Source organism: Chamaea fasciata, unplaced genomic scaffold (assembly GCF_029207755.1).
Source record: "Chamaea fasciata isolate MVZ Bird 193981 ecotype frontalis unplaced genomic scaffold, bChaFas1.0.hap1 SCAF_1, whole genome shotgun sequence".
In the NCBI taxonomy this organism is placed as follows: Eukaryota; Metazoa; Chordata; class Aves; order Passeriformes; family Sylviidae; genus Chamaea; species Chamaea fasciata.
The window spans coordinates 121,539,943-121,555,111 of NW_027094086.1; the positions used below are offsets into that span (position 1 = coordinate 121,539,943).

At 44.3% G+C, this 15,169-nt stretch overlaps 1 protein-coding gene and 1 long non-coding RNA gene across 2 annotated transcripts in view; both read left to right on the plus strand.

Moving 5' to 3' along the window:
• Window positions 1–2,423, plus strand: part of LOC136296655 (uncharacterized) — a 43,777-nt gene extending 41,354 nt beyond the window's left edge. The window contains exons 5-6 of the long non-coding RNA XR_010722981.1: window positions 84–172; window positions 2,366–2,423. This is a non-coding gene — a long non-coding RNA (uncharacterized lncRNA). The remainder of the gene's footprint in view (window positions 1–83; window positions 173–2,365) is intronic.
• A 4,408-nt stretch (window positions 2,424–6,831) lies between these two features.
• The window catches only part of RAPGEF5 (Rap guanine nucleotide exchange factor 5), a 160,088-nt gene continuing 151,750 nt past the window's right edge, over window positions 6,832–15,169 (plus strand). Inside the window, exon 1 of the mRNA XM_066195927.1 lies at window positions 6,832–7,065. Within this exon, the coding sequence (XP_066052024.1) occupies window positions 6,877–7,065 (189 nt within the window). The 5' untranslated portion in view covers window positions 6,832–6,876. The remainder of the gene's footprint in view (window positions 7,066–15,169) is intronic.

The window sequence follows — 15,169 nt, forward strand, 5'->3', positions numbered from 1 at the left end:
GATGGTTTCATGTCTAAAACAGTAATATTATTTCTGGCAATCTATCTCATGCTATTCTTTTGTTGATTTTTCCAACTTCTCAGGAACTTGGAATGAAAATATTTTACTGATGTTACTATCTCTGGGAAGAGCTTGTCAACATAGATCCAGGTTTATGCTGAAAACTCAAAAGGTTTGGCATGTGGTTTTGTATTTTTCCTTCGTCAAAGAGATTATGTGGGGCTATGGTCTGTTTACATGGAGGCAGCGAGAGATACTGACACTGTAATTGAAACAAAAGGCGACCTTTCATATCTGTGTACACATATATGCAAATATCTCTTTTTGCAAATGATAATATAATCATATGAGAAAGTCATTACATTACAGTAGCTCCCTCATATGAAAACTGAGTAGACACTCTAGGAATATGTGCTATAGAAACCTCTGTCTGTCTCTCTGTCTCCCTCTCTCTCTCTCATTTTTGCAGTAGCTCTCTGAGCAGGGGGATCAATGAAGCCTGATTTTGTATGGATTTGTGTCTTGAGGTTGAGACCCTGTCTGGACTTTGAGGTCTCATATGAAGTGCTGCACTTTTTACCTCAGTGAAGCATTAACCACAGCTCTTAACTGGCTGCCTACTTTCAGAGTACTTTTGAGGACTTAATAGTTTTTGGATTTCAAGGCCTCTCAAACGTGCTTGACGAGATTAAGCATTTGAAGACTCACAGAGAGATCTCAGATGCTCAAAGAGGCAGCACAGTATCTTAAACACAGTTCCTACAAAATGAAGCTAAAGCGTCCTCACCCACGTATGGAGAAAATGCATAAAATACAAATTAAAACGGAAAACATGAATTTAAACATAAACAGAGAGTTTAACAGCTAAGGAAGAAGAGATACATTTGCAGATTTACCATTAATCACACAGGGGAAATCTTCCACTGCCTGTGAGAATTTAGCACCTAATTGCAATTTGACTCTTAAAATTTCCTACACAATCTCTTCTGTAAATGCATGTAAAGCTCCTTGCACTGCACATTAAAAAAATAATCATGTATATGCCTATGTGTCTGGGGGGTAAAGGAACTTGAATTTCAGTTGTAGCTGTCAGAAAAACTCCCTGGTTCCATGGGTTTATTTCTATGTTTTCTTTTAAAATTTTTAATTAAAAGATATTGATTTGTCATTTTGAGATTTCTATGTTTAGTTAAAAACCAACCAACCAACCAAACTGAACAAACTCTGTTGAGGATCTTATTGGCTTTGGAGTTTAATTTTGGCCTGTAAGAGAAAGAGCAATAGCTCGATGACAACACTGTTTTGACAGAAAAGGCCAGATGGATGAGTTTTAAGAGTTTTAATTTCCCTGAGGGGTCATAAGGTCCCCTGCTACCAAGGATGTTAAAAAGACAAATCAAACTGAAGGGTTGAGTCAGGTTCATTAGCTCTGGCAAATCACAGTTACCACAGCAAATGCATTCTTCCCTGGGTTTGTATGAAAGCAAAAGTTTGCTACCCACCAAATAATGTAAACCCAATGCTGCATTTACATTAGTTTTACCCTAGTCATCATGGCTCAGTGATTCTTAAAAAAGGCCAAATTGCTAAAGGAAATGCAAAGAGATCCATTTAAGATTTCAAACACCCTCCTGCACACCTGCCCTCTCACATTTCGGGTTCAAACCACAGCAGCAACAAACCCAGTGGCTCAGGATGCTCCTGAGCTCTCTTATCTCTATGTGCTGAAGAGTCAGAAGCAGGGATCACGTCCCAATTCCACGGACGATGCACGGGCAGGACACAGGCTGAGCAGCTATTTGAAGATGCTCTGAGAGTTTTGAAGGCTGAAAGAGGTGCTGGGGGCAGAGGGGCAGGCGGCTCTTAGTGAGGTGCAGGGAGAAAGGGTCAGATGAAGAGGTTCACAGGCTGTCAAGCAAAAACTGGGGGTTGAATTATGAGAGGCAGCTTCAGATCTTCCAGCTATGAGTCACACAAATCATGAAACTACTTGAAATACTTCACCTACTCATACATCTCCTTTATCTTTAACCTCTTCCCTCTTTTTTGTAGTTATTCTCCTGTTCTGCTTTCTTTCAAGTCACACCCTGCACTGTTTTTCTGCTTCCTCGTCCCCATTCCCATTTTGGTATCTTTCTGCTGCTGAGCATTCATTACATTTTGCAGATCTTTCCCATTATGGAAATTTTGGAAGCAGTACTTCTGAGCTTAAGTCACTGAATATTTGGTCTATATGATGACAAAATATTAAACTGGTTTTCAAAAAAATTACTTGAGAAAATAAATAAAAGATTTTTTAAAAGCATGCACTAGCCCCATACATGCTCCCAATCTGATAATGAATTTGTGCTATTTATATCCATAGGAAATTGATGATATTCAACATTTAGAATGCAACTGAAGTCTCACTCTTTGATCAGGTGGAAGAGAGAGAAAAACTCAGAAGTCTCAAGCAAGTTATTCAGCCAGAAAGCATATCCCTAGCAGCTCTGAGGTGTGGACAGGTTGGTTTTGTTCTGAAGCTGAGTGAACCAATGAAGAATTGCCAAAACAGAAAAAGGTGAGAGGTGCCCAGACTTCTGCAGTGTTATCTCCAGCTCACAGCACAGTGGCTGAATGGTTACCTGCTGCACTTTTGCTGTGGGTGAAGTCATGAAGGCCACACACACTTCCCTTCTTGGGACTGGGAAATGTGTCCCAACACTGCTGTGAGGTACTGAAGTGGCAGAATGGAGCAAAGCTTTCCCCAGCCCTTCTCCTTTACAGGGTCATTGCACATGTTTTCTTTAAAGCCAGAAACAGAAATCTGCCAGGCCGGGCTTCTCCATGTCAGGAGCATGAGAGCTGGCAGAATCTCAGAACATGACGGGGAGTCTGCAATTCACGTGCATTAGGCCTGGAGTAACATTGGCAAACTAAAATTTGTAGGATACAATTGTCAGGAGAGCATCCCATAAAAAGGAACCTCCTTTGATGTTCATCTGGACATCCTACAGGAGGTGGGGAGTACGCAGCTCACCTCCTCCTGAATGGGAAAAGAGGTGTTACAAACAAAAACCTGGTTGCCTGCTTTTTGAAGAGATGGGGAGAAGTAAATCAACTCAGTTTCTGAAAGGGTAGGAAAGCATCCACCTACATCCCTACTCCAGCAGGACTGCCTGGGGAAGGGGAAGTAATGATTTGTTGGTTGTGTAGCAGGTGGTGGTGTTGTTTTGGAAAAAAACTTGCTTTCTTTTAAATGCCTCCTGCCAGGTCAGAGAGAGCAAATATTCAAAAAGGATTGCTGCCTCTCAATGATATATGGCTCCTGCACACCAGTACTCTGCAATTCTATTTCTGCACTGCCAGTCTTCACTTCATGCAGGGAAAACTAAAGTGGCGTCTATCAATTATTCCAACAGAGTCAGGAACTCCTAATACTTCAAGCCCAAAAGAAGTGTTTATTATGCTTTGTCAGGAAATGTCTGATACAAGGTAATTCTTTCTTTTTGCAATGATCTACTTAAAAAATGTTGTGAAACGCATACAGGCATGAAACAGCTTGTATTGTTTTTACTGCATTTCTTCTGATTGTGCTACACCATGAAAGAAAAACAAACACTTTCAAAAAGCAGACACTCCCAGGCTCCACATCTGCAAAGTGCAGTAGAGTTGTTTAGGTCTCCAGACTCCATCCTGTATCTATTTAAACATAGATGTTTCTATATTTATATGAAGACTCTTGCAAGTAAGGGAACAAAGCCTCATCTAGATTCCACTCTGGAAGGTATATTCAAGTTTAGATTTTTTTGCCAGAAAGCACCAGATAGAGCGTGTCCCTAGTTTTGCTTTATATTGGACCAAATTATAAGTGTTTAATCTGGAGAACTGGAAATCTCCAATGTCTGCACATGGTCAGTGGATCTGATATCCCTTTAGTGTTATTGCTGGTGTCTACAAGGGACAGGAAATCCAGTCACTGGGAGGCCAAACCTGTTGAGAATAGGGACACAGTCCCTCACAGCCCGGCTGTGCCTTCAGTGACAGTTCACTGAAAGCAAGATGCTCTGAACACACTGTTCTGGGTTTTTTAAATGAAACTCTCTTGCCAAATACCTCCTGACCAGATCTGCTTTTGCTCTCTGACTTCCATCCCTTTCCTGTGCTAAAAAAACCCAGACTCATTCACCATGCTAAACTTTCAGTGACTTAACACAAAAAACAACAGAAAATTTAATTTTATACAATTTTACAATTTTTATAGAAATTTATACAATTTCTACCACAATCCTCCCCAAACCTGCAATGATCCAAAAGAGGCCTATCTACTATCTACTCAATTTTGTTGACAATTGATAGTCCATATTATGCTGTCAGGCAGCTGATAAATTTTTAAACACACTGCAGGGCATATTTATTTCGCTTTTGACACTGTTTACATGTTATACTTATCTTGCTTAGTTAAAAAATAAATTGAGCACTGGCATAATTTAACCCTTTCTTAACATAATCAAATAACTTCTGATTATACTCTGGTCTGTCACATTAAGTCCCACTTTATTGAGTTGTCTTACTGTGGATTGCATTGTAGCAGTGCCTAAAGACTCAGACAAAGAGCATGGTCCTTTTGTGAATCCCATAGACTAAGGATCCATTATTCTTCTGGGTGTAGATACACTTCTCTTCGTAATTACATCCTGAGCTGTGACAAAGTGGCTGCCAGGCAACACAGCTGTCAAAACTACATTGCAGGGCAGTGGGAAAGCACAAATCAAGTATAATAATAGAAATGTTTGGGACATGACAATGTTTGGGATTATCATAATCACCCATATCCTTGCAAAAGTATTGGTGCTGATGTTGCCAATTGGGACTTCCAGATCTCTCTGGCATTTTGAGGTCTGCAGCACAGTTTTTGTCTAAAGGCTGTCACCATCCTGTCTCTTTTCTGTCTTTTGTGTCAGCAATAGGCATCATGCAAAGGGCTGTATCACTCTGCTAAAATAGGCTTTTTTTTTTTTTTTTTTTGACACTTAACCAGTCAGATCTGGCTAATGCAATGGGCAATAGCAGCAGCAAAGAGGTGGTTCCAGAATGTGGCTGGAGCAAACTCTGTCCCTTTCAAGAGTACCCAGGTTGGCCTGATTCACACTGTTCATCAAATCATGCACACAGGATGCAGTTAAGTTGATTTAACTGCTACTGAAAGGAGCAGTTCTGCTTTACCTCACTTTCAGGTTTCTGCCTTCCTCAATCCTGCAGCTGTTTGGTCACAAGGTGGATCAATTCAGCTGTCTGGCCAATGGAAAATCCATTATATTCTGAGGTGTTATTTTTCCACCAGATCGATCAGCTGAATAGAGTCCGATGGTTACCAGATCCCACGGAAGGGTGGCAAAGGGAATAACTCATCCATGGGTTGCCGGCGGGATCACTGTTTCACAGCAGCCTGTGGTCAGGCTAAAAGGCCAGGCTGCTGCTGCATTCAGGTGACAGATAATCCAATGTCACACTGATGCTGGAAGAGGCTGTTCTCTGTCTCAGCACCCTGACGCAGGTTGGGCACATCTGCCATGTCTCTACTACAGGTGACCTTGTGATCCCAGAGGAGCTGGTTTAGGGAGCACAACAGTGATGAAAAAAACCTACTACTTTTTTACTCTTTTTTTCCCCAAGGTTAGTGTCATGGTTCAGCCAGTTTCCTGTGGGGTTGGAGGAGTACTAGGGTCAGTCCTGAAACCAGTGGGACCTCTTGGTTGGGACAAGGCAACAGCTCTCTCTAACGTGGCTGTGAAATTGGCTAGACTATAATGTCATTTACTGAGACAATTAGGCACTGGTAAACTCATCCTGGATGAGCAGGTCAGCCCTATTTGTAGCCTTGAGGCAGAAGATATAAGTAAAGGGAGACCATGTTACTATTAGTTCTGTGATCTAAATAACAGAGAATAGAGTCTGGCAGAGACAAAGCAATTTCTGTATCATGAGTTAGAAAAGGCAGGCTCCAGAGACTAAATAAAGTCCCCATAACTCATGGAACTGAATTCTAGACAAGTCTTTTACAAATAGTAAGGGAATTGGTTTCTGTCATTGGGAGTTCTCTTGCAGGGATTGCCTGAATCACTGGAAGCAAGTCATTCACCTGGGATGAACTGCTTCGTTTCACCAGTATCAATGCTGGCTGGCACTGGAGGATGAAACACCTCTTTGAGTAAAAAAAAAAAACAAAACCAAAAAAACCACTGGGAAGGGAACAGAGAAGGTCTTCACCCCCTGCAGCCATAAATAATCTCTGGACCAGAGGGTAACTCGGGCAAGTGGGAACGCGAGGAGGCCTCCAGCCCAGGCAGGTTCAGTGCTTGGGGGTCACAACAGGCTGCTTGGGACTTCCTCCAGCGCCGTCTTGACAGCCTCCAGGAGGAAGCCAAGGCCACCCAGCCCCTGGGGGAGCCCGAACCCCTCTCGCCGGGGCTCGGACCCGCCGTCTCTGAGCGTGTTGGCCACTCTCCCACGTGTTCTCGCCGTGGGCGCGGGTCGGTGCGGGGCGCCAAGGCCAGCGGGGGCAGCCCGGGCGGCGGTCGCTGAGCGCAAAGGAGTTAACAGGACTTTCTGCCTTTTCCCGCCCGCGCCTCCTCCACCCTCCTCATTACCTGCACTTTATCACCGCCGGAGCCGCGGGGCGGGAGCGGTGCAGGGCCGGCGGGGCTTCCTGCGCCGCCCGGGGCTGCCCGCGGCGCTGGGGCCGCGCCGTGCGGGGGAAGGTGCGCGAGTGCTGCGCGCTGCGTGCGAGGAGCGCCCGCCCGCCCGCCGTGTGCCTGCCTGTGGGTGGGAGCGCGGCTGGCGCTGGGGCCGGGCGGGCGAGCGGGTCTGCGCGCCGCAGCCCGGCAGGGATGCGGTATGGCCGTGGGCTCCGTGAAGATGCCGTCGCCGTGTGAGGGCGCGGAGCTGACCCGAAGCTGGAGCCCCGGCGGCGGAGCCCAGGAGCCGCCGCCGCCGGTGCAGCTGCGGCAGAAGCTGCGGGAGCTGCCGGCGCTGCTGCGGAGCGGGCTAACGCTGCGAAGGAAAAGCGCGGCCGCCGCCGGCCGGGTGAGTGAGTGAGGAGAGAAGGAGGGAGTCGCCGGCGGCTCGGGGCAGAGCCCCCGCCCTGCCCTGCCCGCCGGGCCGTGCCCTGCCCGCCGGGCCGAGGTGCCCGGGGCAGGCGGGGCGACGCCCGCAGCGCCCCCGGCCGGGCCGCGGTGCGCGGGAGGCCCCGGGCTCTCGGCGCGGGGCCGGGCGGCGGCAGGGACGGAATGAGGGAGGGAGGGATGAGGGGAGGATGCCCGGGCAGCAGCCGGGCGGCACCTCGGCACCCACCGGGAGAGGTACCTGCGGGGGGCCCCGGGCTCCGGCCACCGCTGCCAGCTCTGGTATGACATGGGATACCAGGGTGAGAAAGGGTTTCTGTCCCGTCTCCGGGTTCCTTGAGTGGCTCTTCCCCTCTGTCCTTTTCCCCTCGTGCGGGCTGATGCCTGCTCTCCGCGGACAGGAGGTACAGAGCGCCTGTGCTCCGACACCGGTGCCCACGCGTGTTCCAGCAGCGAACTCCAGCGTGCACTGGAGCGTGTGAAGCTCGGATGGAGTGAAGTTGGGACCCATACACCTGGCCCTCAACCTCGCGTGTCTGCTGACAGAGAGGCTGTGGGGTCAGGTGGGCATCACCAAAATCCCCAGCTAAATTTCACTCAATTTCACACATTTGTTCAAAAGGCTGGTGGCGTGTCTTCACAGGGCAGTCAGTGCTCAGGTGAAGTATAGCGTGACACTACCGTGGCTGGGAACTGCTCACGGCTCCGAGCTCTCCCAGTTGTGACTGGAGCCATATATGGGGGTGGCATTGCCATTAGAGCAGCGGCAGTCAGTCCGGTCAGACCCTACTTGCAGGCCGACATTGATTATAACCCATCTCCTGAGCAGTCGAAACGAAGGGGTAGGCTAATCCACGTGAGTTTGTTTGCGTGGGAGCTGCTGTTTGCTTTCAATGCACTGATAAACACCTGCAGAGAGTTGGGGGGAGGTCAGCATGGTGTGTGTTTGTACCCTCATCAACTTTGCAGTACTTTGCCCATGTAAATAAATGAATTCTCTGCCCATGTAAATAAATGAATTCTCTGCATGGGGAAGTTGTTGTGAAATATACCAGGGTGTGAATTTCAAAACAAACTTCCTGGGTGAATGCTTTGTTATAAGAAGATATATAGGCAAGGAAGATAATTAGTATTAAGGTAGGATATAAATTCATGGTAGAATAGCTATTTTTGAGTAATGTGGATTCAGATTCCAGTTGCACATTAATTTCTTTTCTCCAACACATTCTACACACAAAATAAAGACTAACCTGTATGGAGATGCCTAATAATTTTTATTGTTCTGGTGAATTAGTAATCCACCCGATTACTAGTTCAAGTTGTCCATATGAACACAGAGCTAAGGGGATTCAGTTAAATAGCTAAGTCTTGCTTTGCCCTAGGAGGATATTTGTGACAGATATCTTTCTTCCAATGAAGAAAGTCCTTTTCTGAATTGAGTGTGGTTTGTTCCTCATTAAAAGCATACTACCAAAGAAATGGAGTATGTGTGCAGTGAGGAGAAGAGAAGCAGTGCAGATCTGCTGCTGGCAACAGCTTTAGTTCGCAGGTCTGAAACACTGTTTTAACAAAACAAATTCATGACACTTCAGGGAGACACCATGAAGAGCAGCCTCAGGTTTACTCTCCTGGTTATTCCTCACCACTACTGAAAGCATTTGACAAGTGAGCGGTGTAACAGTTACTCTGTAAATATTTGCTGTGGGTGAGTTAACACCCCAGTGAGAAGCCTGGGTAGTTCCTAGGTTATGCAGCTCCTCGCTTGAGCTTGATGAACCCTTGGTCCTCTCCTGTTTCACAGAGTTCCAGCTGAGCGTCTGCCTTCCTTTGCTGATGTTCTGTGTTGAGGACAGCAAATACAGTGTGACAGATTTACTGGTGGTGTCACCTACGGCTTCACCTCCTAGGACCCTGTGGGTCATCTTGTAAAGTTTTTCTTGAGCCATCTGTCTTGGTAGGAAGACTGGAGGGAGGATGGTGAGTCTGTAACGCAGTCTGGAGTCAACCCAGCAGATCTTCTGCTAGGAAGAAATTCTTTACTGTGAGGGTGTGAGGCACTGCAAGAGATTGCCCAGAAAAGCTGTGGATGCCCCATCCCTGGAAATGTTCAAGGGTAGGTTGGATAGGGCTTTGAGCAACCTGGTCCAGCAGAAGGTGTCCCTGCCCATGGCAAGGGTGTTGGAACTAGATTGTCTTAAAGGTCCCTTCCAAATCAATCCATTCTATGATTCTGTGACCTTGGAGCAGTGGAAGATGCTGTGTGGAGATGCTGTATAGCTGCAGCAGGACCTTTAGACCAGTGTCTTGGTCCCATGTGGAGAATGAGAATGCTGTGCTCTGCCATCTCTGGGTTGCAGGGACTATGCTGCAGATGGAATTACTCAGCAGCATGAGTGCCTTGTGGGGTATTCCAAGGAGCAGGTCCTACAAGGAGTCCACCAGCGTTGTTAATTCACTTGTTCCCTTTGGAGAAAAAGTGGGCACCTGAAGTGCATGGAGTGTCTCCCTACATGTGTGATCATCCAGGGATCAGTTTGTTTTTGTTAGTTGTACCCTATGTTGATTCCGGTCTGCTCTGTGCATATGCCTTTCCCCCTAAGGTGGACTTTTAGGGGCATGACACTTTTCACATACTTCTATTTAATATGAAGAATAACTTAAACCCTGAAAATGACAGTATTTGGGAGAGGAAAGGGACATGCTGAAACAATAAAATGCTGCATTTTTTATCTTTCCCTTTTAAACATGACCCTAAAATTTTAAAAGTCTTAAAATAAGGTTGGAGAAAGGAGTAACACAAACACATGAAACAAAGATTCCTTTTTTTTTTTTTTTCCACCTCAACAAAATATTTCAAGTTAATCCAAAGTTAATTTTTAGAAGGTTTTGTTTGCTTACGAAAAAAGCACAAAACGTAGTCTGTTCTTCCTCTCCGGTGACTTTTTCTTTGTGCCTTTTTGCTTGTTCAAACACCAAGCTGAGAGTCTTATTTGTCCAGCTGGTTTCATCAGGAGTGTTGCTCACTTAGGTGAGCTGTTTTCAAGTAAATGCTGACCAGCTGAAATCCCGTCTTGTTTAATTTCCTAGAAGAATATTATGACCCCTGAACAGGGGTTCTGCTTCTGATGCTGACTTGCTTGGGGACTGCCTGCAGTGCAGTTCGCTTCCACATCTATAAAGCACAGATAATCTACATGTGTGCATGCCTGGGGACTATGGATAATAAAATATAATGGAAGTGTTAAGGGTATTATAATTGTTTTAAGGATGTACTTCACTTCATGCTGTTCAAATGCTTCCTGGGCTTCAGGGGAATGGAAAGCATTGTGCAGTAGAGGGTAATATATATTACAAGAATTGATTACATTTTGAAAATCAGTGTGGGGTGAAATAATTTTTTTCAATCTGTTTGGACATCTCTTTCCTTGGCCCTTCACACTAGACTATCTGAAAATTGTGACTAGAGGTGGGGATAATTGGAAATACAGTGTAACATAATTAGATTTCCTTCTCAGTTCAGCGACCCCCAAAACTGAAGAGCAAATAGGTATTTTTTGCTTTCTATATTAGGATATGTCCAGTACTAACAGGTGTAAAGAACTTGGAGAGTCCAGCACTAATGCATGTAAAGAACTTGGAGATGGAAAAGCACCTTGTAGAAAAAAGCTGCAGTAACCATCCTGCTTGGATGTTTCTGTGCTGTGAACAGTAAACATGAATACACTCCACTGTTTCAGTCATTTAGATAAAACAAGCATCCAGTTCCTTGTCCAGGGGAGCCCAATGTTTCTTTTAAAGCTCTTGAACTTCAAACTGTACATTGACCTTGTCCTTGATGGTGTTTTTTCTTAAATTCATTCTCAGGGCAGGTGTAGCACAGTTATCCAAGGTGGCATGGATGATCACATTGCATTTGCACAGTGAGCTGCAAGGTGTAGGTTTTACTCATCATCCTCTGCTGGATAAAATAGCAGAAAATGACTCAACCTTTTGCTGTTGTAATGAGTGTGTGTCAGAGCTTGTGCAGAGGCAGAGAAGGGATCTGTTGTAGTGGGTCATCATGCCTTGTGGAACTGTTCCCCTCTGCCATGTCCTTACTCAGAATCTTTGGAAAGACCCTTCTGTTTCCCAGTTTGCCTCCTAGAGTTTTCTGTTGAGTGTACCTGTAATAGGCATGAGTACTTTGCTTATGAACTGTCTTTGCTACTCTTCCTGCTGCCTGTTAAAAATATCTTCTTCTCTTCCCTTTTCTCATGTGACTAGTGATGAAATACAGTCCCATGCCTCTGGAAGCACCAGCAGTGAGGTTCTGCAGGCCACTCCATCATGCCAAAACTCCTTTTCACCACACCCAGTTTCATTCTTTATAGAGCTAATACTGCTCCTGAGAAAGCAAGGAAGTGCTCAGAAGGAGGAGGAATTGTCTTGCACACAGACAGGCACACAGCTTTTTAATCACCTCTTCCATTTGCTAGGTTCGTATTTACACACAGATAAGTACTGTTATACATGAGCATCAATGTTGTTCTTTGTCACAGTAATGGATCTGGAAAACCTTTTGGATGTCATGGTGTCAAACCCCATTATTTGATATTATGAAAGATCCTGCTGGTCTGTAGAAACCTTCATTGTGGGATGTACCTTTTGGCTTGATCAAAGTTGAAGAGATGCCATGACTATTTTCTCTTCTGAGACCTTGTAGTTATTTCTGTGAGGTTCCTAGAGGTCTTTGGCCAGGCAGATGTTCTCAGACTGTCTTCACCTTAGCTTTGTTTTGAGCAGCTACTTTACTGTATGTTTGTCAGGATGTAAACTGACTGTAGGGTTACATCTTGAAAATAAAACACAGAAGGTGTGATACAGCTGCTAAAAGTCTACATGAGTTCAGGGTGAATCTGGAGAAGTTCATGCGGGAGAAATGTGTTGAGGATACATAATCCTCATCAGGCACAGAAGGTTCCCAAGCTGAAAATAGCTGGAGGGTTGGAGTGCATTAGGGGTATCTATCTTGTATTCTGGCACTAGCAGTTGTCATGCTGTTGGAGACAACTCCTCTTTGGCAGAGGGAAAAAAATTGAACTATATTCAATCTGTTTTAATTAAATGAGGTATCAGATCCTCTCATCCTACATTCTGCTAAACTTTTCTTCGTCTCCTATTAGAAGCTTTCAGTTACTTATGTCATTCAAGTAGCTATTCTCTAATCAATTCATTTGGCAGCTGGGGAGACTATGGTGTTGTTGATGAGGTTTTGCCAGGACATTAGAAATTGGCTGCTGGAAACACTCAGAATTTACAGTCCTTCCTTCCATGGCTACATCACGGTGGTGGTTGATACTTAGGTTTTTTGATTGAGCTGAGCATATAGATCTGCTTCATATCCAGAAAATCCTCTCGCAAATGACTGACATTTATCGCAGTCCATGTCCTTGTTGGCAGCTTCTCATCTTCCTGGTGCCTGAGTGACCTTGCATTTCATGATGCTGAATTACACTCTTTTCCTAACATTGCACTTCCTGAAGACTCCTAATCTTCCAGTACACCATTCTGTTTACGTGGGTTTTGACAATACCTCCAGTTTTGTGCCATCAACATATTTCATTAGCACCTTTATGCTTTTTTTACCAGTGTTGCTAACGAGAAAAGAAGAAGAAGAAGAAAAAAATCATAATAATTTCTCTGGTACCTATGTTTATACTATAGAGACTTTAATTTTGACATCTCTTCTGCATTAAAAAGATGCAGTGATGTTTTGCGTAGATGCTGTACTGGCTGAAATCAGCACACGAAAGTGCTGGATTGACTCAGTGGGTTGGAAGTTTTATTGTCAGAAGTATTATCGAAGTTGACTGATTGATATTGGTGACATTTTGCTTTCAAGTCTGCCACAGAGGTTCTACTCAGTAACTTAATACCCCCATCACTCTAGCAGCTATTGTGTGACTAAGAATAGTTGTGGTAAGTAGTCTTGAATTTTTCCTATTGTAATCAGGATTATTATATATTCCTGCTAAATGTATTCGATTAAGATAATTATCTTTCACATATCATGTATAGTATCCTTAAACTTGTCAGCTCTGTGATTAGTGACACATGAAATATTGAGCAACGGATAAAATAGCTTTAACAACAGTGACCATGGCAGTTGGTGGGGAATTTCAGTGTCTCATGTGTTTATTTGCATAATAATTTGTTTCATAGTCAGTCTTCAGTGAATTACTAAATTGAGAATACTTCTTAATTAGCCCATGTGTTATGACATCTGAGAAATTATGCCTGGATTTGATTAACTATAGTTGAATGGAATGGAAAGTAAACCCACACTTCTGCCCTAGGAAGTAACCTAGTAAGTTTTTCAGAATGCAAAGCTATTTTTCTCCTTGAGGTTGGGGATTAGCCTGATTGACAGGATGATGCCCACTGCCTGTGGTCTTACACTGGTGCTGGGAGTGAGGCTGGCAATTCCTGGACTGACATGTCGGCTGCTTTCTAGCATCCCTGGGAGAGTCCAGATGCAGCACTAGCTGGTGCCGCTGCCAACGCGTGGGGAATAGGTGCCATCATGTCTTAGGTTCATGGAAGCTGCATAAAATTGACACAGATTTCTTGACACATCAAAAATCGAGCAACTTGCTTTTAAACTATGGAAGAGGTTCTGTTTCCTTTCTCTGCTTTGGTCCAGAACACATCCTGGTAAGCCTCCCTTTGACCTGCCAACCATAAACCAGACTTGACTGCAACCCCTTTCCCATGATGCAAATTGGGCTGAAAATACCTTGAGCTCATTTTGTCTGTGCTCAGTCTTTAAGTGCCTACTGTCTTGTGTTGGAAATAAAGCCTTCAGTTAAGGACTGCAGAAGCAAGTTTGATCAGCCCTGCATATTTTTTGTCTGATTGGACAAGGATCTCACTGGTTTCACTTTTGGTTTTGCTCCCCTTCCTAAGGGATGTAGCTTTCAGGTCCTCTGATGTGGTAGTGCTGTGTATGGATTGGAAACCTATCAAGGTAGTCTACATAGGCAATAAGATCAACTCCACTGGAAGTAAAGTTAGTTTATTTGCTAAACTTCTGCTAGCATTACATCCCGTTGAAATTCTTGTTTTAAATGTGAGCTGATTGTCCCCTTAGTTACATACTTACAGGAAAATAAGCAAAATTCACTTAGTGGAATTGTATACTTTAATTTGCTTGGTTACAAACCTGTATTATTGGTTAATTCACACTAGATTTCCCAGCTGCCAGGATGAATGAAGAACACCATACTGTACAATTATGACAAACTCTGTTAAGATTTGTATTCAGCTGTTGTTACTTGTATGTCCCCAGTGATTTGAATTCCATTTGCGCTGTGAGGAAATTGCAAAACAAGCTGTGCATTTTTATGCTGATGAAAATGCTGAAAATAGACAGTGATAGCTTTTCAAAAGGGGAAAAGAAAAAAAAAAAAAAGGAAAGCAGAATATGCCAACTTCTCAACCCAACTCACAGAACCCATTGTAATAAAACAGATTTATGCTAATTATATAACAATTAAAGTAATATTTCACGTGTAGGAAAGGAAGGTCCTTATTCTTTAAACTTATACTATATAACTTATGCTATATAACTTAATATTTATATTGTGTAATTTGGTTATTTAGTTCCAGATGAAGTGTTCCTTCCCACCCATGGTTTCTGCTCAGCCCAGGCAGATGCTGGGTGTAGCAGCCAGTGTATGAAGGTGATGGTTCTGGTTGCAGACTTTTGGTCTGGCTCTGCTAAAGCCCTTGAGCCCTCTGATGGGCCTGGCTGCATTTCTGTGCCTGATCACCAGGCAGCCAGATGCTGCAGGTCTGGTCACACAGTCATCTCTTTGTGAGCCATCTCCTGATAAGGGTTCATATTAATGCTTAGAAAAGGAACTTTAAGGTTAGTTAGGGCTCAATAGGGCTGGAAATCAAATGAGACACCTTGTACCTCTGGGTAGGCTGAGAGTGCCTTGTTCTTCAGTAGTCTTTCAGGGCTGGCTTAGCTGGGCCACCCACTGCTCTACTCCTGTGCACAAGCTCTTAAACACCCCTTTACC